The sequence below is a fragment of the Bubalus kerabau genome, chromosome 11, assembly GCF_029407905.1.
Source record: "Bubalus kerabau isolate K-KA32 ecotype Philippines breed swamp buffalo chromosome 11, PCC_UOA_SB_1v2, whole genome shotgun sequence".
NCBI lineage: Eukaryota > Metazoa > Chordata > Mammalia > Artiodactyla > Bovidae > Bubalus > Bubalus kerabau.
In genome coordinates this window covers 101,944,570-101,971,349 of record NC_073634.1, presented here as the reverse complement: position 1 = coordinate 101,971,349, position 26,780 = coordinate 101,944,570, and the positions used below count along the sequence as shown (strand labels likewise).

The window sequence follows — 26,780 nt, the reverse complement described above, 5'->3', positions numbered from 1 at the left end:
ATCAGAACTTCTTCACTGAGGGGCTGGTTTAGGGGTGTGGACCCCTGGGGCTCTAAGCGATCAAAACTATTTTCATAACAATAAAAAACATCGGCCTTTTTCTTCTCTTTCACTGCGGGAGCATTTGCACTGATGGTGCAAAGCCCACAGCAGAGGCGCCGCCGCTCACGCCAGCGGCAGCCGCGGGCAGAGATCTGGTCCTCACTGCCGCCACCTTTCAGAAAACCGCTCCTTCACTTAAGCACATCCTTAAAAGGAAGCCAAGATGTTAACTTTATTACATATCCACCTTCGAGTGCGTGCCATTTTCATATCCTATCTGATAAAACGGGGAACCCACACGAAGTACTTCTGTGGGTGCTGAAGTCCATGACCGTCCAGAGGAGAAGCACGTTCCGAGCTGAACTGGCCACTTCTTTCACAGACCATCATTTTCACTCGGAAGAACGGCCAATAAACTATGGTCATTCTTAACTTTGGGAGTGACAAATACTTTATTGCGGATGAATAAAGTGAACCTGTCACTTTAAAGAAAACTGAGTTTATTGCTAATGATAAAATTCAAACTTTCCTGAGAAAATTAGAATTCTGGACAATTGGCATCCACCTCCAAGAGCCTGACAACTTTCAGATACCTGAAGACCTTTTCCCCCTTGAGACTGACTCTAAAGGACCTGGTGCATTCAGGGAAGGACAGCAATGTTCATCCCTGAGTCTCAGAGCCATTTTATACTCTAAACTACTTCTGACAGCTCGTAGGACAGTTTATACAGATTTTACATGTCAACATTTGCCATTAAAAATTAAACGGTTACATTTAAAAAAATGTTTAAGTCAAAAAAATCTCAGCACGTTGCCTACTGTATATTTTCATTTACATGACACTCTCTAATGATGAACTAGAGACAGTGAACAGATCAGCGGGTGCCAGGAGCCTTCGCACTCACAGAACAAGGTCTGTATCTTGAATTTGGTGGTAGTGACGCAGATCCACATACTTAATACAACTGCGTGGAACTATGTGCATACACTCACAGAAACAAAACTGAATGCATACAAAAACTGTGAAGTCCAAATAAGGTCTATGAATTGTAGCAAAGTAAGATAACTGAGAAAAATGTATTAACCCGGTTAAAATAAACCCATCACAAGTTAATATAAGTAACATTTCTTATGCATAATTTCTCACTTTTGCATGTATAATGCCCCAGACCGTTGCCTGGGCACCACTCTGCTCACCTCGTGGGCAGAGATATCTGCCTCCAGCAGCTGATGTTTTTTTAGCAAGTTGTTCACAGAAGCCAGGTCTTTGCCATAATCCTCAGAGGCCAGCAGGGCTTCCACCTGGGAGTGAAAGGGGAGATCACTGTTGGCTGCAAACGTCTGTCCACACGCTGCTGCTCTGACTTGGTGTGACCAGCCCCACTGCCCACGCCTTCCCTGTCTGTCAGGCACAGACTCAAGGGCCCATGAGTGTGAACACGCCAGCTGCCTTCACTGTGGCATAGTGGTGGAACACACAGCAGCCCCACTTTCCTAGCGGGAACCTCCCTTGGGCAGAAAGCATCGGTGTGCCCGACAGCACAGGAACGGCACGGGAACGCTTTAATTATGCCCTCACTCCGTGATGGTCTGAGGCAGTTATTCAAACGTTCACAAAGAGTTTTTCATGACTTGAAATAGCACTACCAATACATACCAACGATAAATTACTCATGGGCTCAAATACACACAGAGCCACGGCTACACAAAAACTCATGGAAATAAGTGTGGACCAGATGTATATAGAACAGTGGTCTCTAAAATTTTCTTTTTAGGCTTTCTATCCTCTCTACACTGTCTACAGAGACTATGACTAACTCCAGCTTCCTGGCCCTTCCTTCACTGTCCTATTTCCACCTGGGTGCAGGCTTGGGGGAGCGGCCTGCACACAAACCCTACCACCTCCTCCTATGCGCATTCTTTGCGGAGACAAGTGATCCAGATCCACATCCCACACAGATAAGCTCTCTCTTCTCTACACATTCCCTCCCTCTGCTTAGAAACCCACCGGAGCACACAGCTCACACCTGACAAGGAAGGTTCCTATTAAAGGGGATGTCGGCGAGAGCCCTGCCTGTTCACAGAAGCCCCTGGGGGGAAGGGAGCCGCAGCGTCACCTCAGACCCCCCTGGTGGAAAGGGCACCGCAGCGTCACCTCAGAACCCCCTTGGTGGGAGAGAGCCTGGTATCACCTCAGAGAGCCAGAAGTCGAAGTCCTTGATGCCAGTGTTGAAGTTCTGCTGCTTGTTGGCTTCTTTCAGCTTCTGGCTCTTCTCAGCCGACTTCTGCACCAGGAACTGCCACTGGTCAGCTAAGGCGGCCAGCCGGGCCTAGGCGAGAGAAGCAAGTCGTCAGAGACAGGCAGCCCCACAGCCAGCGCCCTCTTGGGAAGCCCTCCTCAGCGAGGCTGATGATGAGGCTCACAGGCGCTGCTCTCGCTAGCACCCATCAGCAGCACAGACTGACACCTGGGTATTTTCCTAAGATTGAGTTTCAGAGTCACCATCAAGTGGACTCTAATGCTGACAGTGAAGTCCAGCACCTCTTCTTTCCGGGCCAGGAGGAGAGGAGCTGGGGACCATACCTTGACGGCATCCTCGCTGCCGGCACAGGCCCCGCGGTCAATGAGGGAGTTGCCCATGTCGATGACCCCGCGGATCCGGTCCGCATTGGCGTGCAGTTCTGCCTCGAAGGCCTGGTGCTTCTGATGCTTGCTCTGAAAACACCAAAAACAAACCCCCCCACTAGCTTTCAAAACCAGGTCCTGCGAGGCAGTGTCTTCAGGAATAAGGGGTTCTCAGAAAGGAGTGGTAGCGAACTTAAGAGAACTAGGAGCAGGCAGCAACGCTATTCTAGAAGGCAGTCACAGAATCTGTGAGAAACGCTTCTGGAGTCAGTCTGGTGGGAGTTCAGAGAGAGGAAAGGCACCAGCTCAGGAGCAGGTGAGCTCACTCAACTCCTGAATCAGAGTGAAATTCTACAAGCAGACGCTTTCCAACACTTTTGCAGGAAGTGGCAATGGCCAATTGTAGTTCTTAATCTACCTGTGCATCAATTCCTATGCATGGCTTCCTCCTTAGGGAACAGAAGCAATAAGGAACAACACATCTGGCCTCTCATCACCTAGGGTGGCAGTCCCCATGACACCAGGCATATGAGGGTGAGCCTGCCCCACCATCCAGAGAGAACCCTGAAGCTGCCATAGAACTGGGCTTTCCCAGCTTCTCCTTCGGCAGTGGTCATCATTCAAAACTCCTGGATTTATCAAAATCCAGGCTTGACTGTAGGTAAGAGCTTCATTTTGCTAGAAAAGAGGGCTGGAAGAATGATGGGCATCTGAGGGGCAGGGGCCTGACAGTGAACTTAAAACCCCATCGAGATACAAGCTGCAGGGGCACCACAGGAGACAACCAAAAGGACACAGCTGTGGGACAGCTCTGGGTGAGAAACACAGGGTCTCGGGTGAGGATGATATCCAGGGAAAAAATAAAAGGAAAAAAGCAGTGCAACTGGGGAAGGATTCTGCATCAAATGTTTCATTTCAGGGGCAGCAACTGTCAGAAGATGGAGGCACATGGCTGGTGAAATGCAGTGCCAACATAAAGCAGCCTGGCCACATACTCTAACACTCGAGCCCAAATACAGAACAAAAAAGGTCTCAGATGCCCACACACCCTGACAAAAGCCCAGGTCCCCTCTTTTCCTGATTGCTCTTTGGCTCAATTCCCATCCATTTAAGCCACTTCTAAGCTACATTTTGACTATAAAGCCTTTCACTGCCCCTTTGGTGATGTCCACTTTGATCTTAACCTCTCAAACCAGGCTTCTCGTAGACTTAGAAGCATTATCACCTGCTACTTTGTGGACCTCTCACTGTCCCTCTCCAGTGACCAGCACTTCTGGACAAAAGGTCACGTGGGCAACGAAACTCTCCCAGCTGGCCCTGCCCCCATCCACCGAGAGCCCTGAGTCCACAGCAAGAAGAGCCCAAACTTGGAGAAAAGTAGTTTCGTTTTAAAACAGTGCATCTTTGGAAAGAAAGCAGTTCACTGCTGCCCCCCAAATCAAACACTGTACAGAACCTGCCTAAGTGATGAGCCGGGCATGGGGAGGGAGGAGAAAGGGAAGGGCTCAGGCTAATTACAACAGAGAAAGCCACATCCCACAGGGACACTTGGATGGAGTGTGATGGATGATTAGAAACAAAAAGCATGGATGAAGAAGACACCAGCAGACTGTGATCACGATTATGAGAATCTATACACAAGAGCACAGACACTGGAGCTCATTTAACTAAAACTCTTTAAGAAAACATAAAACTTACCAGCAGCTTGGAAAGCTACAAAAACAGATTAAAATAACAAGAGTTCAGTACACTGATGTGAATATGCAACATCACCTATTCAACAGAAACTGTCATACTTCCCCTGGGAAGGTCAGCATTTGGAAACAGCGGTTTTAAGGGGGCCTTTTCTACAGGCTCTAACGCAGGCACCGCCTCAGCAGCGTCAAGTGACGGAAGCAGCTTCTTAATTGGCTCTCATCATTTAGGGGAAGTCTTCCCACCGGTTCACTTACTAAAACACTTATCTTGGCATTACTGTGGGTAGGAGGAGGTACCTAGAGATAACTCTCCCTTCTAAAGATGCCTTATTTTTAGCAAGAGCTACTCAGGAGCACAGGCTACTTCGGAGACACACACCTTGTGGGTTCAGCTCACCTGGATGTTGGTGGGGTCCTTATATGACTCATCACTTGCAGTCTGTAATTTTTCACTGATCCAAGCTTCAATCTCATCTACATCCCGGCTGAACTGCTGGAGGGTCTGTGATTCTCCCAGCTTTGACCTCTTCTCAATCATCTGAGCTTTTAGACGGCGCCACCTGAGAAGGTGGAACCGAGAGCAAAGGTGAGCACCCCAAGGAGGTAGTCAGGCCGGGGCTCTCACACAAGTGCAGCAGGACCCGTCAGCTGCACTGACCACCCACCTGTCCAGAACCTCATTGCGCCGGCTGGAGATGTCACCTTTGGCGTAGTGGCCGCCAGCGATGAGCTGGTCGGCAAAGGACTGCAGGGCAGCAATCTTCTCCTCCTGTCGGCAAAGAGAATCGTGAGGTCAGGGCAGGCAAGATGACTGCAGGTCCGAGAAGAGAACGGTTATTTTGGGTGACTAGCTGGTGATGGGATCAGAATACACCGACACTTTAGAAGCAGGAGTGTAAAAAGCCAGAGGAAAGCTTGATTTCAATCATTATTAGAGTAGAGTTTAACTCAAGAAGGTGCCAGGTCATGCTGGGGTGGGGCCGGGGTTTGAACACCAGCAGACATCACAAACGAAACTAGGCTTCATCACCTATGAGACGTAGTCCACTGGAAAAGGGAAATTGGGCTTCACAGGGAATTAATTCCTGGGTGGTCCCATGGTTAAGACTCTATGTTTCCAATGCAGAGGGCACAGGTTCAACCCCTGGTAGAGGAACTAAGATCCTACATGACTCAAGGAGTTGCCAAAAAAATTTAGGCTTCACAGAAAAAGATCATCAGATTTTCAACAAAATGGTTTATAAGCCAAAGACTTTTGTAACTTTCTGGTTCATCTTCATATATGCACTTACCTACCCACAAATTTGCTTTTCTTCCCTTTCACTATAAAAAAATTTCCCCTGTGGCATCTGTTCTCAAAATCTTTAAAGTGCCAGAATTTACATATAAAGTTTAAAAAAACTATTTACGTATGTCACTTTTTCTCGACTGCACAGGTTTGCACTAGACCCAGTGGGGTCTACACTGCTTCCTGTGCAGTCACCACCACGTGCTTTATTCACGTCTTTCTTCTGGCTGTGCTGGGTCTTTGCTGCTACACGTGGGTTTTCTCTAGTCGTGTGTGGGATTCTCACTGCAGTCCCTTCTCTTGTCGCAGAGCACAAGACTCTAGGCGCTCGGGCTTCAGCAGCTGTGGCACATAGGCCATAGGCTCAGTAACTGCAACTCGTGGGCTTAGCTGCTCCACGGCGTGAAGAATCTTCCAGACCAGGGAGTGAACACACGTCCTCTGCATTCACAGGCAGATTCCTATCCACTGCGCCACCAGGGAATTCCCACCACCAAGTATTCTAATTCGAGGAAGTTGCCAAAGCTCTCCAGCCGAGTTAAGCAAACAGAAACTATCTTTTGTTCTAATCACTGAGAGCAGGCAAAGAGAATATGCCAACAGAGACAGAAGACATCAATCTGGGAAAACCCAGCTACAGGATCTAAGGTACAAAGGCCTTCTTGCTCTTGTCTAGTTGCTTAGTTGGGTCTGACTCTTTACGACCCCATGGACTGTAGCCCACCAGACCCCTCTGTCTGTGGGATTTTCCAGACAAGAATACTGCAGTGGGTTGCCACTTCCTCCTCTGGAGGATCTTCCCGACCCAGGGGTCAAACCAGTCTCCTGCACAGCAGGTGAATTCTTTACCGCCGAGCCACTGGGGAAGCCCCTACCTGGACATTAATTGCTTTGTCAAAGTCCTCGTGTTTTTTGATCAGAGCCTCCACACTGTCTAGCGAGTCCCCTTTGTCTTCTGTGTTCAGGAAGGCCTCTCGGGCAGCCATCCAGTTCTCGGCCTGCTCGCAATCCCGATGGAACAGCTAAAGAAGGGGAGAGGGATGTGAGGAGACAAGGAGCCTCTGGCACAAAACACCTGGTCTGAAATCCTGTGGCAAACAGGAAGCTACCATCCAGAGCAGGTACCTGCAATTCAAGGCACTGATCCAGCATCATCCTGCGCTGGACCCAGGCCTTCTCAAGGTCTGCGCGCTCCTGGTCTAGAACATCGAGCTTCTCCTTGATCTCGGGGCTGGCATAGTGCCCATGAGCCAACAGCTGCTGCCCAAACTGCTCAAATGCCTGGAAAGTGCCAGCTCTGGCATCAATTTCTGTCCGGTGTTCCTGCCAAGAGGAGGGGAGGGATTAGGTAACTGGCAGGAGGAGCTGCCCACTCTCGCGTCAACCACTGAAGCCCTCCTGGCCTGGCAGGGTCACCATGTATGTGCTGCTCAGCAGGCCAACCCACCTGGTGTCGCTCCAGCAGGGCCTCAGCTCCGGTGACATCCTTGGCTAGCTCATCTGAGGACACCAGACCTCGGATTCCATTGATCCAAGACATGAGGTCCCTGGAAACCAGAGCCACAGAGGAATGGCTATTACATTCCCTGGCAAGCGGGCCTTCTGCCCAGGAAAAGAGAGGACTCCCTAAGTCTTGTCTCAGAAAGTTATTTGGGATTAATCTATTGAATGGGGCTAGAGCTCTGAGTTGGACATGACTGAGCGACTTCACTTTCACTTTTCACTCTCATGCACTGGAGAAGGAAATGGCAACCCACTCCAGTGTTCTTGGAGAATCCCAGGGACGGGGGAGCCTGGTGGGCTGCCGTCTATCGGGTTGCATAGAGTCGGACATGACTCAAGCGACTTAGCAGCAGCAGCAGCAGCAGAGCTCTGAGTAAATTATTCCGAAGCCTCTTGTCTTACTGAGTTAATAACTTTAAAAAATCAAGAAGTCCTCACAGAAAGAACAAACAGGTATATAAGATCTCAGGATCTCAGTTCCCTGACCAGGAATTGAACCTGGGCCCTCACCAGTGAAAGCACCAGGTCCTAACCACTGGACCACCAAGTAATTCCCAGGATCAAACCTGAGATGTGTTCAGTCTACGCATGTATTTCATCCAGCTAGAAAGGCCTCTGGCCCGAGCCTGGCTTCTCACCGGAAGTCGCTGAGGAAGCGCTGCAGGTCGTGGGAGTCGCCCAGCTTGGCCTTGCGCTGGTCGGCACGCTTGCCCAGGCTGCTCCATGCCTGGTTCAGCTCGGTGCACTTCTCCTGCAGGTCCTCTGCCGACTCGGGGTGGGACTGGATCAGGCGCTCGGCTGTCTCCCCGAGCGAGTTCACCTGGGGAAGAAAGAGGTGAGAGGTGGGGAAGCGGGGAGCGTGGCCTCCGGCAGAATCGGGGAAAGCCAGCTCTGCATCCGTGCGCCGCCTCTCACCTTGTCACCAAGGGCCGCGAGGTCCCTCTCGAAGCCCTCGTGCTTGCGCTGCAGGGCCTGGACACTGGCCAGGTCGTGGCCATAGTTGTCTGTGTTTAGAGCCTGGTTCTTCTCTTCGATCCACTCTTTGGTTTCGTCAGCATCTCTGTAGGTAAGACACATGTTCACATTCATGAGTGCAGAGTATGGCTGCCTTGACCCCGGTGTTTCACTGGCACGTGTCAGCGGCCCACCAACTGCACTCTAAATGGCATGGAGCACATGTCCACCCGCTCAGCAGTACTGACTGAGCATCCATCAAGTGCCAGAGCACCAGCACGGAGAAGATCCAGCCGAGGTGAACCTGATCGTCGCCGGCTCCTTCTCCTGCCAGCCCGGGCTGCCCCTCACCTATGGAGCCCACTCCCCACCGCCGCAGGACCACTCCTACCCATGGAGCCACCCCTCACCTGTGGAACCGCTGCACTTCGTGGGCACTGCCCAGGAGTTGGCTCCGCTCCTCAGCCAGCTGCTGCAGGGACCGCCAGCGCTCGTTGAGCTCCTGCCGGAGGACAGGAGGCATCAGCCCACACCCGACTCCAGGAAAAGGGCAGAACCAGAGCCCTGGTGGCTTCACAAGAAAGGAAAGCCTGGGGCACCGAGGACTTCCTGGTTCCGACCTTCCCAGTTCAATCGGTGAGCACACGGTGATAGCCAAAGTCCAGAAAGTCAGATCTGGCCACAGCTCGCCAGACTCCACGGTGCAAACACTCTGCCAGCACCCGGCTTGGAATGGCCGTGGAAGCAGCAGGAAAGAGAAGGCTGATCTGTCCTCATCTCAGTGCCTAGCCTGGTGCCTGCCTCACAGCATCAGCTTCGGAACAACTGCCGAGTGGACAGAGTCCCACGTCTGCCGCCCCAGACTGATCTTGGCGGCACCACCGGGGCGGGGGAAGCAGCCTGACCACAGCATGGCTGTAGGACCCTGTCCTCAGAGGACAAACTGGCCTGGGGCCCAAAAAGGAGTCAGGAGAGGCCTTCACTGCCTTCCGGATAACACGCTCCCCACAGCTCCCAGCCCTCCGGGAGGCACCAGCAGAACTGGGTGAGCCTATCATGGCTCCTGCCGCACACAGAGAACAACAGTGACCAGGACACCCTTGGAGCCACGAGAGTGACGGCTGCTACAGCCCACACAGCTCGTGAGGACAAGGGCCGAAGACGGGAGCGGGCCAGGAGGACGGGGGCCAGGCAGCGCCGGGGCAGCTGTCCTGGCGTCTTACCTTGATGGAATTAAAGGTGGCCACGGTGTGAACCATCAGGCGAGCAGACTATGTGGGGAGGGAAGCAGAAGAGCAAACTAATCACGTGTCTGCTGATTACAAGAGAAATCTGAGATGCAAGTGCCATTAATTAGGGCCCAATTGTCCACCAAATGATTGTAAAAGAATATTGTCAAATTTCTGAACAGAGCAGCAAGAAAGTACCAACAAGGAGAAAGTCAGGCAGAAACCCAAGTGCACAATCACATCCAACTCAATGGTTAATTTTACATGAAGAGTGAAAGAACAGTGGAACCCACAATTAAAAGTTCACTGGACAGAAAAAAGCGGCTCAAAGACTACTGACTGTGTCTTTTTCTTGTTCCTACTATAGGAGAAGAGTCCAGAAAACACACTCAATGGAAGAAATGCTGCCAGCTGAGACTATTTAAACACTCAAGTGCACCAATAATTTCATTTCTATTTATGGTTACTGGATTGTTACTCCTTCTAACAGTGGCCCCTTGAACTAAGGGAAACAACCTTACTGGATGAGAAGAAAAATCACTGATGAATTAGCTTCCTCTCATCAATGTCCCTTTTAAAAATCGTGCCCCTTGGCTCTCAGAGCTGACCTGGTTTAATCAGAAAGAAACCCTACATGGCAGGCATGTGAGGCCTGTAATCCTCAAGTACATAACAAAAAGGAGCCGAGTGTGTATGTAGGGAAGTCGGGCTCCTGGAATGTTCCAGGGACACACCCAGACGATGTTTTCAACCAGTGTGGGTGTGTATAGGGGTCAGAAAGCAGCCAGCCATTGTTTCCCATTCTTTTCAGAATCAGGAAGTACTGGTGTTTATCAAATCATCTGACATGTATTTCTGAAAAAATATCTGTTACCAGAAAAAACTCTGGCAAACTGCCAGATGTCAAATAGATAAGGATGCTGCCCATTCATGACACCAATGACTAAATTTTGTTATGTAAGGAAATTAAGACAGAGAAAAAAGGAGAAAGTGGAATAAAAGGAAACATGCATCTTTCCAAGCAATTTACAGTCTATTTAATAAGCAGAATGGTCAGAGCCTGGGGAGATAAGGAGGCCAAAGAAACAAATCCCGTTCAACCTAGGTCCCCACGACAAGCCAGGTGACAGGGCTGCGAAGTACCAAACGAGGGACTGGTGAGAGAGCCTGTTGCTAGGTTTTCATGCTTTCTTTATATTTTAGGAAGATATGACTTCATGAAGAAACCTGCTTTTTCCAGCTTGTCTATAACTTAAGGGACGTATTCCCGAAGAGCTGAGTCAGGAGGAAAGATGCTCCAATTGGCATTGAGCAGCTAGTTCCATAATCACAGCTATAAGCACTACACATGAGAACACTCCCTTGGTCCTGCTGGTCAGAGTTACGTCCACCTTGGCTAAGCACCATCCCAGTCTCTGTGGAACAACGTCTACTGCAGCTTGTAAACATCTCGCCTCAGGACATGGACTTTCCATCAAGCCTTTCTTAGGCACCAGGAGAAAGCGGTCAGGCGGATGTTGAAAACAAACTCTTCTCCCGTTTTCATCTTCATGTCATTTCCTTTTGAGCTGCAGTCCTACCGGTGGAACCATGCCTCACTATGCAGTGTGACCTCTGCAAACTGCAGTCATCCCCATATCCTTGGTTCTTAAGGGGAAAGGGTCCCAGGACCCCCCAAGGTACTAAAATTCATGGATGCTCAAGTCCCTCAGAGCTGACGCCCTGTGTGCTCAGGTTCTGAATCCTTGGATTCAACCAACCATGGATCAAATGCCAGCATTTTCAATTGCTGGTTGGTTGAATCCAAACACAGATGGCCAACTGTACACTCTGGCAGAGACAGTGTGTGACAAGCTCAACCCCTACCTAAACTTGTGCTGAGCGTCTACAGGAAGACATGCTGCTTCTATGTTATTAAGCATCTCATTTCAAGACGTGACCAATTCAAAGAATATTAACACCAGGGTCAGAAAGACACCAGGCCACACAAGGCCAGAAATGACCACACTCAGACAAGCCTAACTACTCAGAAACAGGCACACTAGAAAAGGACATGAAGCATTTCTGGTCCTGGAAAACCTCTGGAATTAACAATTTGCAGACAAACTCTTACCTTCCAAGGGGAGGCTGTCTTGGAATCCGATTCATCCTGTTTGAAGAAAAAGGGAAGAATTTAGGCAGCCAAGAAACTGAGCACAAAACAAAGCTGCATCAGCTTTTCCTCTGAACGATGGGAAGTTCAGAGAAATCAGAACAGTGTTCCCCACTGCGAGTCAGAACTTATCACTGGCTGGCAGCAAATTGCAGGGCTGACTGAGGGAAATGAAGCAAACAGGAGTGAAAAAGTCTCTCTCTTTTTTTAAAATGCAGTAGGAGAGATGGAGAGAATGAGGAAATTTAATAAAATTTCCTGCTTCTCTTTGTATCATTCTCAGAGGATTCTTTGAAAAGGGATAAATAAACCTAAGTTAACTGCTGGCAGAAAAGTTCTAAGAAACCACACAGAGAAAAACTTTTTGATTTTTGGAGAATGACAAACAGAAATCAACTTATTTCTTTTGCACAGGCTTTTACACACAAAATGCATCTCTAGAGGTTCAAGAACAGAAATCTTTATGGGACTCTTGACTGTATACCCTTCCCAAGAGTTAATCCTCAAGTTCAAGTTATAGACGGGGCACCTGACACTTACCCTGGGCATCGCGCCATACACCTCCTACAAACAGAGAAGGAAACAATCACGTTATTAGAGGAAACATCAGTAACACCTGCCACTGTCAAGTCAAACTGGAGGCACGGGAGAGATTAGAGAGAGACAGGCAACGTGACTGGCCAGAGGAGCTATTAAAGTCTACAAGGCGACCAAGTGTTTTTACACAGAACCTTTCATTTAAGGAACTGCATGAATTTATTACCAGTTAAGGCTTAAAAAAGATTCAATAACTACCATGATACTTAAGGGGCCTAAGAAGGAGACCTGTTTTTCCCTCCCGTCGAAGGTAAACAAGACAGTGCAGGTCACACGGAGAACCTGCACCCTGGCCAAACCGTGCACTACGGGGCACGCGAGCTGGGCTACAACACAGGCCGGGGCCAAGCTGCTCCCAAGCGGGCTCCATGCGGGAGCCAGACCCCCACCTGCTGCTGCACGGCCTGCACCTCCTCCGCCATCAGACCTTCCGACTCCAGGTCTTCAGCCACCTTGTTAATGTCCTTCAGCCGTGACTCATTGGCCTTGAGATCCTTCAAAGAACAAAGACAATGTAACTAGAACTCACAACAGCAATCCAAAGGAGGACCACAGATACTCATGAACTACATCAATTTCTATCTGACAGGTATCCCGTAAGTAGTTTTTCTACTCCTTAACAATGACCTAAATTAGAAAATCCTGCTTGCTGCTACTGAAAAAGTAAGAAAACCACATGGCATTGGAAATAACCTGTCTCTTACTTACTAAACGAACTGCAGTTAATGAAAAACTATTCTGGCTGGAGATTTTTTAAAAACCTTCCTTTGTGGGGGAGAGGACACATATTAAAAATGTGATGAAATTTTAGAGCTTGCCACGAGGCACCCTCCTACCCAACTGAACTGGTCCTAAGAATATATATATATGCCTCTTGGCCATAGTACGCAGGCATCTGGAACGCTGCTGATCAGGGATCAAACCCCTACCCTTTGCACTGGAAGCACAGTCTTAACCACTGGCCGGCCAGGGAAGTCCCACAAGAGTATTTTTAAACTGGAGGAATGGATACACAATATGTGGTATATATATACACACCACAGAGCATTAGCCAATAAACACTAGATCACTGATCCATCTACAATGACAAGACTTTCAAAACCTTCTGTGAAGCCCCTAGCCACAGAGTAACACAATATGTGCTTCCATTTATGTGAAATGTCCAGGACACATACATCCAGAGACAAAAAGCAGCTTGGTGTTTGCCAGGTGTTGGTGTGGAGGCGGGGAGGGGGGAAAGGAGAGGCTGCTTCATGGGTCTGTGGTCTCCTTTCGAAATAGACACTGTGAACGAACCAAATGCTTCTGAATTACATCCTTTAAAATAGTTAACTGTATGTTACATGAAAGTCGCTCAGTCATATCTGCCTCTTTGCGACTCCATGGACTGTAGCCCACCAGGCTCCTCTACCCATGGCATTCTCCAAGAAAGAATACTGGAGTGAGTCGTCATTCCCTTCTCCAGGGGATCTTCCCAACACAGGGATTGAACCTGGGTCTCCTGTGTTGCAGGCACATTCTTTACCAACTGAGCCACTAGAGAAGCCCAATGTTATGTGAATTTAACCCTAATGAGGAAAACTACTTTTACACATTTTTGTATGATAGATTAGGAAAGTTCTTAAAACAACATGTAAAGAAAACTGCATGTATTGATGTCTTCTCAGAACTAAACTGGTGCAAGAAAAGTTATGATTAAACTTGCTTAAAAATGGCTACAGAGACAGAGGAATATAATCTCTGTAATTTTCATTCCAGAAATCCACAGTCATATGTCAAGAGATCCAAATCTTTGAACAATTTTCCGCTCAGCTGCAAGACCTCCCATACCTTCTGGAAGTCGTCAAACTTCTTCTGCAGCACTTCAACCTGCTCCAAGTCCGCACCAACCTCCTCACTTGTCAGGGCTGCTTCTTTCTCATTGATCCACTGCTGTAGCTCGTTCGCTTCACGGAACAACATGAACTTCTTACAGCTCTTCTCCAACATGCCTTTACGCTTCTCTCCCAGTTCCAGCAGAGAATGGTACCTGAAGTAATTCAAGAGGGTGACGAGGGAGGGAGGGGAGGTGGGTTAACTTCCTATGGAGGCAGACCACCTCTGTCTTCGAGAGGCGGTCCAAGGCTGTGGGTTGATAAGGATGACGCTGTGGTGGCAGAGTATCAGACAGCAGGTGAAGACACAGGCCCCGAGGACCCACGGACAGCCTCCGGGACAAGCACACACTGCACCGTTCACAATGGGGTGGCGGGGACGGCCCGGCACACTCAGCCCTGGGGCCGCGTGTGCACTGACAACACCACAACCACAGATGACCAAAACCAAGCGTTCAGCACAACACAGGCTCCATGCGACCACAGCTGCCCGATGAGAGATGGACTTGCTGGGCGTGGTGTATGCAGAGGGCCTGTTCTCCTGTCGTATGATTCTGCCAGCAGGCCCCAGGTGGTGGGGGAAGGCACGCTGAGCTTTACAACAGCCTCATTCAGGGTGTTAGTATCTCTGGAACAGTAGGGAATTCCTACTGTTTCTAATGTTAATATACTTATTTCTCAGGAAGTTTTGGCCACTTTGGAAGGAGAAATCACATAAAGCACAATTCATTAGCTGAGGGTTTCTTATGAAGAATCCAACAACACTCGAACCCTTGGGAACCAAAATACAAAAGGCTGAACTCCTGGTATCCTTGCAGATGTGAAAATAGCAAACTTAATACAACTGAGTTGAAAGTTAAAAAAAGATCTAGAATAGAATCTAAGTCTCCAAAAGTGAAATAAAACAGGAACGTGTTACCAAGAACCAGAGACTTTAAGAGGCATTTGGTTTCCTGCCAACAGAGGAGCACTAGGGTTCCGGCCGCGCGGTCTGCTGACAGTGGCTAGTCCAGTAAGAAAGCTAACAGCAGGCAAACTGACCAGGCTCTGAACACACGGCTGCACAGAAGCACCAACGAGAGAAGCGGCCACAGCTGACACGGCTTCACCCGAACCCCTTCCCTCGTGAGCCAAAGCTGCTGCCAGAGACAGGCCCTCCCGCCACCTCGCCTTCCTTGACCAGTGAGCGCCTTCAAGAGAAGCAGGGAAGGGAGGATGGACAGGGGCGGTGGGTGGTGCTCGGCAGGGCTTCCGGCCTACTCACAGTTCTTCCACCTGTTTCATACGCAGAGACACGCTGCCAGCCTCCTTAGTTACGCGCGTCCTGCACAGGGGGGCACAGCAAAAGCACGCATGGATTAGTGGGTTAATCCACGGGGTGTGAGGTAGCGGCTCCGATGGGGGCCAGGACGGTGGACGCTTCAAGGGGGAAATGATGGAGTCATTCGAGAGCTCTTGGAAGCAGGCTAGGCAGGGAATGAAGTCACAGTAAGGAAAGAGCAAGAAAATCAAATCCAATGACATGAGAGAGTTAGTTCACCTTTGTGCTTAAGGCAGTAAACATTCCTTGGCTAGAGACACTGGTCGCTTCACAGAGCCAGGCCAGGGTACAGTGACTGCCCGGAGTTAGAGGTTTTCCTGAGGGCTGACACGCAACTGGAGTCAGTGATCTGGTCCACTTTTTTGCTCTCATATTTATGATCCAGGCCAAAACCTCTCATTCTTAGCAGTAACAGAAAGCATCGGTAAGTGTATAAAAACTGACCTCTGCAGGGATCAACAGGGTCAAAAAAGTTCTACCATTCCAGCCTCTCGTCAGAGTGTACTTCCCGGCTATCACCCAGGTGTCCAGAGCTTTAGATCTCATTAGTGGTGCAAGATGTACCCTAAAAGAGGGGTGCGTGTCTTTAAGGGAGCTTAGCCACAGGAAAGAGTGCAGAGCCATTTCCTAAAACATACACTCCACTCTTAGAGCACAAAACCATGGTAGAGAAACGCACCTCCTGAACTGGAGAACAAAGATCCAGATGGTGATAATTAGCAAACGTTGTTTAGGAAAAGCAACTGGCAAATGCAGGGAAAACAACAAACCAGAGGATAAAAAAGGGATCGTAGGTTCCTAGGATCGGAGCTGTGTGGGTAAGCTATGCCGTGGGGACGGGGGGAGAGTACACCTTCGAGCGCAGATGGGCACCGGGAGAGCCCCCGCCCTGGAGCCTCAGCTCAGGGAGGCCTCCACCGCAGCCCCTCACAAACGCACGGCGCAGGCGCAGACCTCCACCGGCCCTCTGCCACCGCCCGCGAGGTCCTTACTGGCTGTCGATCTGCTCCTGCCGCAGCGCGATGCTGCCCTGCTCTTCCAGGAGGTTCTCCCGGGAGGCCGACTGCGCGGGGTCCAGCTTCTTCACGTAGGCAGCCGGCACGAAGCCCTGCCGGTCGTTCACTTCCACTTTCCACCAGTCCTACAGGGAAAAAGAGACTGTCTTCATGGCAAATTCCTCCCGACGGAGGGAGAACCCAAGGAGGTCCGTGCACACACGCGTGCACACATGAAGAGCTCTAGTCACGTCATGAGGGTCCAGTGACGGTACCAAAGTCATCTGGTGTGAAGATGGGAATTTCGGTCCCCTCGTGACCTGCCGTGTATGGGGAGGGTCATAAGCGAGGCAGCCATGACTTCACTGGAGCAGGAAGGCCACCTTCTCTTTTGTACAGATGCCCCAGGATTGTGCTAACACGGCAGCCTCTAGCCATACTTCAGGAAATTTAATAAAACCTCAGATGCTCTGGGACCTCCGAAGCCCCCCGTGATTGCCTATGACCAGTGGCTTCTGTGGGGCCAACACAGACACACAGTCTGCCATGACCACAGCTTCTACTAGGGGAGGCTGCTCCTGAGTAAACCAGAGTCAGACCAGGCAGTTAGCTTAGGTTTAGAGTCAGCAGAACAACACTGGCCAGGGTTTCCTCAAAGTCCCACAACCAGGTGAGCTGAGTGGCTGGGAACAGGAGGTGCCTAACACTTCTCCAGCCTACACCAAGACAGGGGGCAGGATCTTGGGGGGCTCTTCAGATGATGGCCTCATTCCAAGGCCATGGTCAATCAGAATACGTTAAGGAAGAAAGACTGATGAACCAGGCAGCACTGAACTTGGAGAAGATGAGAAGGCGGAGCCTACAGGGTGATGCTGGAGCCTGTCTTCAACCCTCTGCTGTGGGGCCCTTCAGTCTAGAACCAACAGGTACCAGTGACAGAGAAGCAGACTTTGGCTCAAAAGAGAAAAAAATTCCACTTGGAAGTGGTCCATGATGAAAAAGCTCTCCTTGAGAGTACGAGTCACTACCCTAGCTCTCAGGTATATATGGAAACAGACTGGTCATCTCAATCACAGGCAAAACAGTAAACCCACACGACATGGCAGACTGACCTGGAAATTCTAGTAACTTCAAGTTTTAAACCAGCCTCATCCTGGAAAGACAAGCTCCCAAGACACCTAATACATGGAAACCACCCCCAGTCATCCTCTGTGCTTACCTTGTTGGTGCTGTTGAGTAAGGTGAGAATGTCTCCTTTCTTCATGGTAACCTCTCGGGGACTCTTCTCCTGATAGTCATAGAGCGCCAAGACCAGCTCCTTCCCAGTCTCGTCATCCATGGGGGCCACTTGTTGCTAAAAATCCAAAGGAAGGGCAAACACAGTTACGGGATGTCTCCAGAGTGCCGTCTCAGCCACTGCAGATCTAACCTCAGCAGGAGACCCACATTCACCAAACACACGCTGGTGACAGTTCTCCTCTGAAGCTACCAACAAGATCTGATTCAGGAAGCTCAGCGGTCTGGGACCTTTAAGGTCACAGGAAAGTCACCTACAGGCGCTTCCCTGGTGGGTCAGTGGTTAAGAATCCGCCTGCCAATGCAGGAGACACAGGTTTGATCTCTGGTCCAGGAAGATCCCACATGCCTTGGAAAACCTAAGCCTGTGCACTCAACTGTTGAGCCTGGGTACCCCAACTACTGAGCCCACATGCCCTAGAGACTGTGCACCACAGAGAAGAGCAGCCCCCGCTTTCTGCAACTAGAGAAAGCCCATGAAGCAATGAAGAACCAACACAGCTAAAAACACATAAATAAAAGAATGTCACCTATGATCATGCCACCTGCTGTCAGCATCTGGGTCTTCTGGCCTCCCTGCTCCCTGGCCCCCACCCAACCCCTGGGATCTCGCAATTGCTGACAGGAAAAGCCTCGCTTACCCGGCACGACTGGGCCTGCTCTCGCAGGGCCTGGATGCTGCTGCCATAGGCGCTGAGATCCGACATCAATGCCTCGTGCTTCTTTAGCAGAGCCTGAAATCCAAGGCACACAAGGCGACCCTGAGCAAGGAGCCAGAGCAGCCCCTCTGCCTCCCCAACACGCCATCTGCCTCTGAAATCTGTTTAGCTACCCGGCGACTTGATCACTCTCTCTCCCTTTATATGATAAACACTTAACGTGGACAAAATATTACGTTTTCTATTATCTTTTCATCCATACTTAATGATGCAATCCTTGAAACAGATGAGGAGTCATAAAGAACATCATCACACGTAGTGATCCACCACCCATCCTGAGAATTGAACACTCCTGGTAAGTGGCAGCTGGGCACATGCCACCCTCCTCCAGAAACCCCCTTCCCACCACCCTCGGTGCTTCCTACTTCTCCAAATCCTATCAGGTTGGGTCAATACTCAGCTCATGACGGTTTATGTGAAGAGGCAAGAAAAGGCAGGCACACGGCTACATCTAGACCTTCACGAATAAAATTTAATAATTCCATTCAAAAAAGATGACTAACAAAAAACTGTGCTTATGTACACATATGTATACAGAAAAAATGAAGAACGGAGACATGGTCACGGCTAAGAGTGAAAGACCAAGGCTGCCTCTTCTCTTTTGCGAGCATAATAGAATTACCAGAGGAAAGCGGAAGATGCTGGAACACCTTAAAAGCCATGAGACCTGCACGCGTGGTCATTCTCCTAACCGGCCCCAGCCCGAGCCTGGTACCCCCAGTAAGCATCACCTCGGCCGAGTCCTCATCTTTGCCATAGTCAGTGCTGCCCACGATGGGCTCCTTCTCCCGCATCCAGGACTCAGCCTCGTTGGCATCGGCAAAGTACTGCTGGGCCTGCAGCGAGTCCTCCAGGTCCTGCCGCCGCTGGGAGGCCTTGGACTTCAGCGACTCCCACTTCTGGTTCAGCTCATGGAGCTTGGCCTTCACGTCCTCGGCAGCAAAATGGCCTGTAGGGCGGGCAGGGGAAGGACAGTGAGAAACATGGGGACAAACAAGGTCCTCTGAGCACTCACAGCCTCTGCGACTCTGTCCAGGGAGCCAGGTCCCTTCATGTTCCCAGTTTTATATGAGGCCCAGGTTCCAACCCTTTAACAGATCTCCTCAGACCACGCTGTCTGTCTAGACTCTAAGCAGATGCCCTATTTGGCATTAGTGATGTCATCATAAACAAACAATAAGACCCACAGCCCCCGCCTACTCTCCATCATGGAGACTCGTTGAGTGCTGGGCACTGTCTCAGGCTCCTCAGTATTTGACCTCAGTCTTCTCAACAGGAGAAGGAAATGGCAACCCACTCTAGTGTTCTTGCCTGGAGAATCCCAGGCACGGGGGAGCCTGGTGGGCTGCCGTCTCTGGGGTCGCACAGAGTCGGACACGACTGAAGCGACCTAGCAGCAGCAGCAGTCTTCTCAACTGTGGGAGAAGTTGAGAAGCTGGCGGCTGGGGGGTGAGTTCAGGTTCAGAAAGGTTATGGACTAGTCAGAGTCACAGTCAGGAGATGGGGGGACACTCTTCAACCCCTAGCCCAGCCTGACCCGGGACCGTGCACTCAGTGGGCGAAACGACAAACGAGAACAAAGCCACTTCCTGATGACACTCACCCTCCTCCACCATGGCATTCCCCTTCTGTGTGACTGCTTTGATGCGGGGCTCGTGGCCAGCAATTTCTGCTTGTAGCGCTTGGTGTTTCTTTAGCAGGTTCTGGACTCCAATTAAATCTTTGCCTGAAAGAGAAACCACTCCCGAGTCAAGAGAAAAGTCAACCCCATCACTCTCAGCTTTCCCCACGGTTTCACTTAAAAACCCAGTTCAACTGAAACTTGACTTTGCTCATTCGGACACGGGTCCCCCTCCCTTTCCTAACTGGACTTCCGTCTGACAGAGGCAGGCTGACCTCTGTTGGTGGAGGCGGCAATGGGTTCTTTCTCCCGAATCCACGTCTCCTCATCCTCGACGTCACGGAAGAGCTGCTGCAACCGCAGGGAATCAGCCAGCTTCTGCTTCCGGGCAACCATGGGCTCCTTGAGCGCCTCGTAGCGAGCTACCAGGGCCTCCTGCTTCTTCTTGATGTTTTCAGCATCAAAGTGGCCCGCGTCCTGGAACTGGCGGGCTTGGATAGTGATGCCATCGATGCGATCCTGGAGACGGGAAGGACAGAGTGTTGAAAGCCTGGCCCGGGGCCGGCCAAGTGTGTTCTGGACATCTCTTGGCTGACGTCATTGCCTCAGGTGTGGTTTGCTCACACACTGAGAAAATGCACACAGTTGTTTCCCTGAGTGCACTTCCAGCCGCCCTTTCCCCATTTGGGGCTCCCAGGAAGCTCCAAGGGCAAGCAGACCAACCTGAACAGAAGCAAGCGGTGCATCCACGATTCTCTAAGGCATCGACACACTTCATACCCCCCGAACTGACTGGCCTTGGCTGACCGGCCCCTCTTGCTCCCGCGCCCATGGCCCCACATCCACGTCCAGGGCCCGTACCTGGTGAGCTGCCACGTCAGCCTCCAGCAGGGCGTGCTTCTTCTGGAGGTTCTGGACATTGGTGAGGTCTTTGCCGTAGTCGTCCGAGGCCAGATGACCTTCCACTTCATACAGCCACAGCTCGATGTCCTCAACATTGCGGTTAAACTGCTGCTGCTGGTTAGCCTCGCGGAGCTTTATGCCTGCTCAAGGAAGCAAGGTTGAGTCTGTGAGTGAGTATCACCCTTCTGCCAGCGCTGCTCGTAAACAGTGGCACCTCTCGGAAGGACCACGGCGGGGCAGGGTTTCAGTGATGGCTTCACGTCTATCACAAGGTGAAGAAAAACTGCAAGCTTGGCTCTGCCTTCCAAATGCGGAGCTGGAATGAGCCCCATGGGTTAAGAGCTGACGAATGGTTAGCTGCCCTCGGCTCACAGCAGACCTCTTCTAGTGACGAGGCCCCAGCCAACCAGGCCCACTGACCGAATCAGCCCCTCCTCTCTCAGGTTCCCCCACCAGCCAGTACACACAGTCACATCCGCCAACCCTGCACATCATTAGGCACCCACGCAGCTGACTCCCTCAGGAAGTGAGCCCCAGTGCCCAGTCACCTGGTGCAGCTCGCCTAGGTGGTCCAAGTACTTAAACCAGGGACGAGCATTTAACTCTCTAAACCTACCACAACCCCGTGCATGCTTCCCCTCACCTTTCAGCTCCGTGGCCTCCAGCAGCTTCTTCCACAGACTGATGACCTCATTCATCCGAGCCGCCACCTCGTCCTTGGCATAGTGGTCGACGTCGATCAGCTTCTGCCCGGCTTTCTCCAGGGCATCAATGCGGCTCTGGTTTGCCGAGAGCTCGGCCTCAAAGGCCTGGTGCTTCTGCACTTTCCCTTGTAGGTTGGATGGGTCCTGCCAAGAAAGAGGTTCTCTCTCGAACCACAGGACAGCAAGTTACGCTGCACTGCACTCGCATGTATCTTCCCAGGGGACGTATGAAACCGCCAGCTTACATTCCGTAGTGTGTTTTTGAAATTTCCAATCTCTTTCTTTAGCTACATCTATTTGTAAGCGTGGTGTCTGGCTTACAGACCAAGGGCTACATGACACTGCTGACAGGATCTTACTTTATAAGCTTCATCTGTAGCTGTTTTCATCTTCTCGTTGACCCAACTCTTGAGCTCATCAGAGTCACGGAAAAACTGCTGCAAGTGGAAGGAATCTGCAAGCTGAGCACGGCGGTACATGGCTCTCTCATGCAGGGCGTTGCGACGGCTCAGCAGCTGGAAAGCAAGGCCCCCTGTGAGTCTCCACTCTCACACCTAACTGACCTGCCTTGGGAGGGACACCCATGGATGGAAAGGAGGCTAGTGAGGAAGTTGTGCACTCACTGCGTCTCGCCGGGTGGCCACATCTTCCATCGCGTAGTGGTTGTTCTGAATCAGCTTGGTGGCAAACTCATCTAAGGCCTAGGAGGAAGAAGAGGGTTTGTCACTGGTGAGGGCTCATCACAGCTCGGCCCACAGAGGGGAGTGCAGAACACAGCACAAAACGCTCTAGACCATGTCAAGGACTTCACTCTGAGGTTTGCTATGACAACCTTTATCCATTCACTTCCGAGTTTTTACTTGACGTCCTCAGTCAGATGGCTCAGTAATGCTAGCTTCACTCAGGACTGCAGACGCTGGCTGCAGTTAATGTCGGGGCAGGATCTGACGGGGTCAGACACAGGTTACCAGCCTTTCAATTCCTAAGTCTTTTTTTCAGCCAAACCACATAGCATGCAGGATCTTACTTCCCTGACCAGGAATCAAATCCATACCACCTGCAGTGGAAGCTGAGCATCATAATCACGGTAACTCCTCAATTCCTACTTCCAAGATCAGTGCTCAATGGGGAAAAAACCTTTTACCTTAGTTCTTAACTACTTTAACAGGGAGGAAATCTCAACCTGGAGGTTTACATCAAGAGAACAATTTCATTCTAAAAGCTGTGCTGTGTCTCCAGCAAGGTGGCTGATCACCCTCTCGAGGGTGTAAGCACCCGGAGACTTCTCTGACTCTGCTCGGAAGCCTCTCAGAACAAGAGACCTCCGCTGACACTAAGGATCACGTGACGGCATGGACGCCAGGAAGGTGTCTTACTGTGATCTTCTCCTCCTGGGCGCTGAGGGACTTCTCAAAGTCTTCGTGCTTCTTGAGAAGCGCTTCCACACTATCCAAGGAATCGCCCAGGTCTTCGTTCAACAGGAACGCCTTACAGGAGGAAACACAGTGTTGACATAATGTCCGACGCCCTTCACCTCTCAGGGCTAGAAAGCAAAGGCTGCTGAGGCCACAATACAGAAAGGAGGGGAACAATGACTATGGCCATGAAACTCTCAGGTCTCCCCTGGAAGCCAGAGGTCCTTCCAGATTCACTTAAAACCAATCCAGCAAGAGCATGAAACCCTCGTTCTACCCTCTACTGAAACTTTGCTCCAATAGCTTTCATTACCTCTAGTAGATTTAATTCACACAAAATGCAAAATTTTAAGGGAAAAGAAAATCTAACAAAAAACTTTATACCATCACAGTCCTCTGAAAAACTGGATCCTTTCCTGAGGGCCCTTCAGTCTCAGCAATAGGAATGGTGTTGATAGGGGCCATGGAAGCCGGCAACGCCTCCCTCCGCATGACGCAGAACTAAACCCGCACCGAACGGGCCAGCGGAACAGCACGGCACAGGTGGCCAGCTGCCTACCCCACTCACCTCCTGCTTGCTCATCCAGTTGTCCACCTGCTCCGTGTCACGGTAGAAGAGCTGCAGGTCCATGCACTGCTCATACTGCTGCCGTCGCAGCTCCCAGAGCTCCAGCAGCGCGGCCCGCTCCTCGGACAGGACGGTCAGCTAGGGCGGCAGTGGTGGGGTGGGGAACAGGGGAGGGGAGGGGAACGTCAGACACAGAGGCTCCCGGCATTTCTAATCCTCTGCTAACCTTCAGGCCTTGGTTCTGACTTGCACAAGAAGGATAGCATTCACTTGCACGTGTCAGCCAAGTCACACACACACACACACACACGCACACCACAGATCCTGAGGGTTTGCATGGTCATGCTAAACCTAAGAGTTGGCCCTGTTTGAATGAACCTAGAATTATTAATAATTTATTGCCATATTATCACATATAATGTTAGGTAGACATGACAAATAAACCTCTGGTGGAAGAAAAAGGGCACGTATGTAAAAGTGAGGCAGCATAGGAGGAGCAGGGACTCTTAGGTGAGAGGTGTCAACTGAGTGGGTTCTCCTCAGAACACACTCACTAGATTCATCAATGCCTAAGACCTAATTTGAAGGCTGTAAAGTTAACGACAATAAAGTGTGTCTTTAAAATGTCTCTTCCTGGTCTATATAGTATTAAAAACATAAAAATCATTATTTAATGTACCTCAGGTATCTTTACAAAGATACTTTGAAACTTTGGAATTATATACACATACACATAATTTAATGTTTCCTCTCAACTCTAGCTACCAATGCAGGAATCAGCTCTCTGCAAAGTCGTAGGAAATGTGTTGCATGTGGCCCACACAAATGGAACTTTCTTTAATCAATCACCATGCATCTCCTTTTTAAATCTCTCGAAGTGTTTGCTGCTCCTTAACTTCCAGGCAGAATCTCCTGCGTTAAATTTTCTCTGACACTGTGGCGAATGCAACATCTGGATATTTAAGGATGGATAACAGCTTTCAGAGACTTTTATTAAAAGACCCTTTCTCCTCTCATACCTTCTCCCTCACTTCATCTGAGGCGTAGTGACCAGCTGCAAGCAGGGCCTGTCCAGACTCATCTGCAGATTTAAAGCTATCTTCATGTGCGTCAATTTCACCCTAATGGGGGGGAAAAGGGACAATTTATGTCCACCACTTTGTAACAAAGAGTAAGTTGTTGAATTTTGTATAACCATTCAAATCAGGAATATCACATCTAGAATGAGGACAAACCAAAGAGGACGCCAGGTTTGCTAGTATCAGCCCAGGTAACCACACCGGAGAGCACAGCTTACTAACAAGTCTGCTTCCTACTGGCTTTTCGTGCCATCTGTCAAACCATCAAGTGTCCACATATCTACAGGGCCCGAGCTCTCCATCATCTGTTCCACTGGTCTATTTCAGGTCTCCTTGTGCCAGATAAACTTATGATTTTATAATAACTGGTAGGAAGAGTCCCTCCTCTGTTCTTCATAATTGTCTCAGCTGGTTTTAATTTTTTTTTCCTTCCAAATTAAATTACTTTCACATTTATTTATGTGGCTCTAGTGGGTCTTGGATGTGGCATGTGTACTTTTGGCTGTGGCAGGTAGGATCTAGCTCCCTGACCAGGGGCTGCACACAGGCCCCCTGCACTGGGAGTGAGGAATCTTAGCCACTGGACCACAGGGAAATCCCTTCCAATTTTATTTTAAAATCAGCATGTTTCATCTCAGACACAAAGGCCTCTGGGCTTCTGCCTGGAACTGCACTGCATACATACATCCTGGGGAGAATTTGCGCCTCTACAAGCAATCATTCCACCATGCCCACCCCTTTATTCTGTTTCTCCCCTTTCCTCAAAACTGTACAGCTTTCTGCACACATGTCTTAAACAACTTTTGTTAGATTCCCAAGGACTTTATATTTTCTCATGCGATAATTAGTATTTTTAAAAATTACGCTTTTAACTGCTGCTAGTCCAGAGGGGACTGTCTGACTTTTGTATATTGATTTTTTATATCTAGCACCTCAGAAGATTTATAGTAATAATTTTTCAAACCTTAACAGTGTTTTCCAAAATTACTTAGCCACAGAAAACCCTTTTCTTAAGGTATAAAGCCTGTTAAGATCTCATAAAACTAATTTCCCATGGACATACTTTGGAAAAAGAGCAGATTATGAAGTTTAGATTTACTCAAACCAACCACGAAGTTCAGCATTTAAAGATTTTTCAAGATGGCACAGGATACATATGCAAAACAGCAGCATCTCCACCCTGCTAGAGCTTGGCCCTTTGATTTTATGAATCATGGTTAAATGAGTTACATATCAGGAGAGTAACCATCTATTCGGAGAAGGCAATGGCACCCCACTCCAGTACTCTTGCCTGGAAAATCCCATGGATGGAGGAACCTGGTAGGCTGCAGTCCATGGGGTCGCTAAGAGTCAGACACGACTGAGCGACTTCACTTTCACTTTTCACTTTCACGCACTGGAGAAGGAAATGGCAACCCACTCCAGTGTTCTTGCCTGGAGAATCCCAGGGACAGGGGAGCCTGGTGAGCTGCCGTCTATGGGGTCGCACAGAGTCGGACATGACTGAAGCGACTTAGCAGCAGCAGCAACCATCTATTAGAAGCAGAAAAAGCAAGACTCCAAAGGCAAAACCAGCCCCAATCCCCATGGTGAGAGCTACCTGTGAGCAAGGTTTCAGCCACTCCAGGCTGGAAGTAACAGAGCTACAGCCACACACTATAAGCTCACGGCTTTACTTCTGGAAGATCCTGGAAACACTACCTTGTGCTCCTGATGCCTATCCAGCAGGGCTTCGGCTCCGGCCACATCGTTGGCAAGTTCATCTGCGTTGATGAGGGCTTTCATCTCAGTGACCCAGCTGGTGAGGTCTCGGAAGTCGGCAAGGAAGCGCTGAAGCCTGGGAAACCAAAGGTCCATAAGCAGAGGTCTCCAGGGGAGGCCCCGGGTGGAAGATGCCACCCCAGAGCTCCAAATTCTATGTCCTCAAGAGTCTAACAAGTTATACAAACTCTAGCCCTGGGAAAGGGAGGACTCTTCCAATCTAGACTAGCAAAAGACGACTGAAATCAATCCTTCAGAATTTAGGCTCTGTCCATCACTGTAATTCCCTGAGCTTGTCCCTTATGTTCAACTTCCTTGTGATTCCCAAATTCAACTCCTAGTTACTAGTAAGAAATACTATTTCCCTTTCAATTTCTGATTTACTCAATTTTAACAGAATATTTTACATGATGCTCAGATTGCTAAATACTTATTG

The 26,780-nt window shown here is 49.8% G+C and overlaps 1 protein-coding gene across 9 annotated transcripts in view; it reads right to left on the bottom strand.

The window, feature by feature from the left end:
- Window positions 1-26,780, bottom strand: part of SPTAN1 (spectrin alpha, non-erythrocytic 1) — a 58,218-nt gene that overhangs the window by 13,047 nt on the left and 18,391 nt on the right. For 4 of the 9 annotated variants that reach the window (XM_055541309.1, XM_055541307.1, XM_055541311.1 and 1 more), the window contains exons 9-40: window positions 26,285-26,420; window positions 24,524-24,625; window positions 23,505-23,642; window positions 22,898-23,008; window positions 22,145-22,222; window positions 21,881-22,036; window positions 21,461-21,665; window positions 20,776-20,957; window positions 20,190-20,433; window positions 19,897-20,019; window positions 19,025-19,242; window positions 18,216-18,308; window positions 17,498-17,632; window positions 16,276-16,424; window positions 15,227-15,286; window positions 13,919-14,117; window positions 12,478-12,582; window positions 12,032-12,055; window positions 11,453-11,488; window positions 9,334-9,381; window positions 8,521-8,612; window positions 8,072-8,216; window positions 7,795-7,976; window positions 7,101-7,200; window positions 6,779-6,976; window positions 6,529-6,675; window positions 5,031-5,134; window positions 4,763-4,925; window positions 4,367-4,381; window positions 2,627-2,758; window positions 2,235-2,372; window positions 1,240-1,344 (exon numbers count right to left, since the gene is read on the bottom strand). In XM_055541309.1, coding sequence (XP_055397284.1) covers window positions 1,240-1,344; window positions 2,235-2,372; window positions 2,627-2,758; window positions 4,367-4,381; window positions 4,763-4,925; window positions 5,031-5,134; window positions 6,529-6,675; window positions 6,779-6,976; window positions 7,101-7,200; window positions 7,795-7,976; window positions 8,072-8,216; window positions 8,521-8,612; window positions 9,334-9,381; window positions 11,453-11,488; window positions 12,032-12,055; window positions 12,478-12,582; window positions 13,919-14,117; window positions 15,227-15,286; window positions 16,276-16,424; window positions 17,498-17,632; window positions 18,216-18,308; window positions 19,025-19,242; window positions 19,897-20,019; window positions 20,190-20,433; window positions 20,776-20,957; window positions 21,461-21,665; window positions 21,881-22,036; window positions 22,145-22,222; window positions 22,898-23,008; window positions 23,505-23,642; window positions 24,524-24,625; window positions 26,285-26,420 — 4,063 coding nt within the window. The remainder of the gene's footprint in view (window positions 1-1,239; window positions 1,345-2,234; window positions 2,373-2,626; window positions 2,759-4,366; window positions 4,382-4,762; window positions 4,926-5,030; window positions 5,135-6,528; window positions 6,676-6,778; window positions 6,977-7,100; window positions 7,201-7,794; window positions 7,977-8,071; window positions 8,217-8,520; window positions 8,613-9,333; window positions 9,382-11,452; window positions 11,489-12,031; window positions 12,056-12,477; window positions 12,583-13,918; window positions 14,118-15,226; window positions 15,287-16,275; window positions 16,425-17,497; window positions 17,633-18,215; window positions 18,309-19,024; window positions 19,243-19,896; window positions 20,020-20,189; window positions 20,434-20,775; window positions 20,958-21,460; window positions 21,666-21,880; window positions 22,037-22,144; window positions 22,223-22,897; window positions 23,009-23,504; window positions 23,643-24,523; window positions 24,626-26,284; window positions 26,421-26,780) is intronic. The other 5 variants (XM_055541308.1, XM_055541312.1, XM_055541310.1 and 2 more) reach the window with 3 other exon arrangements.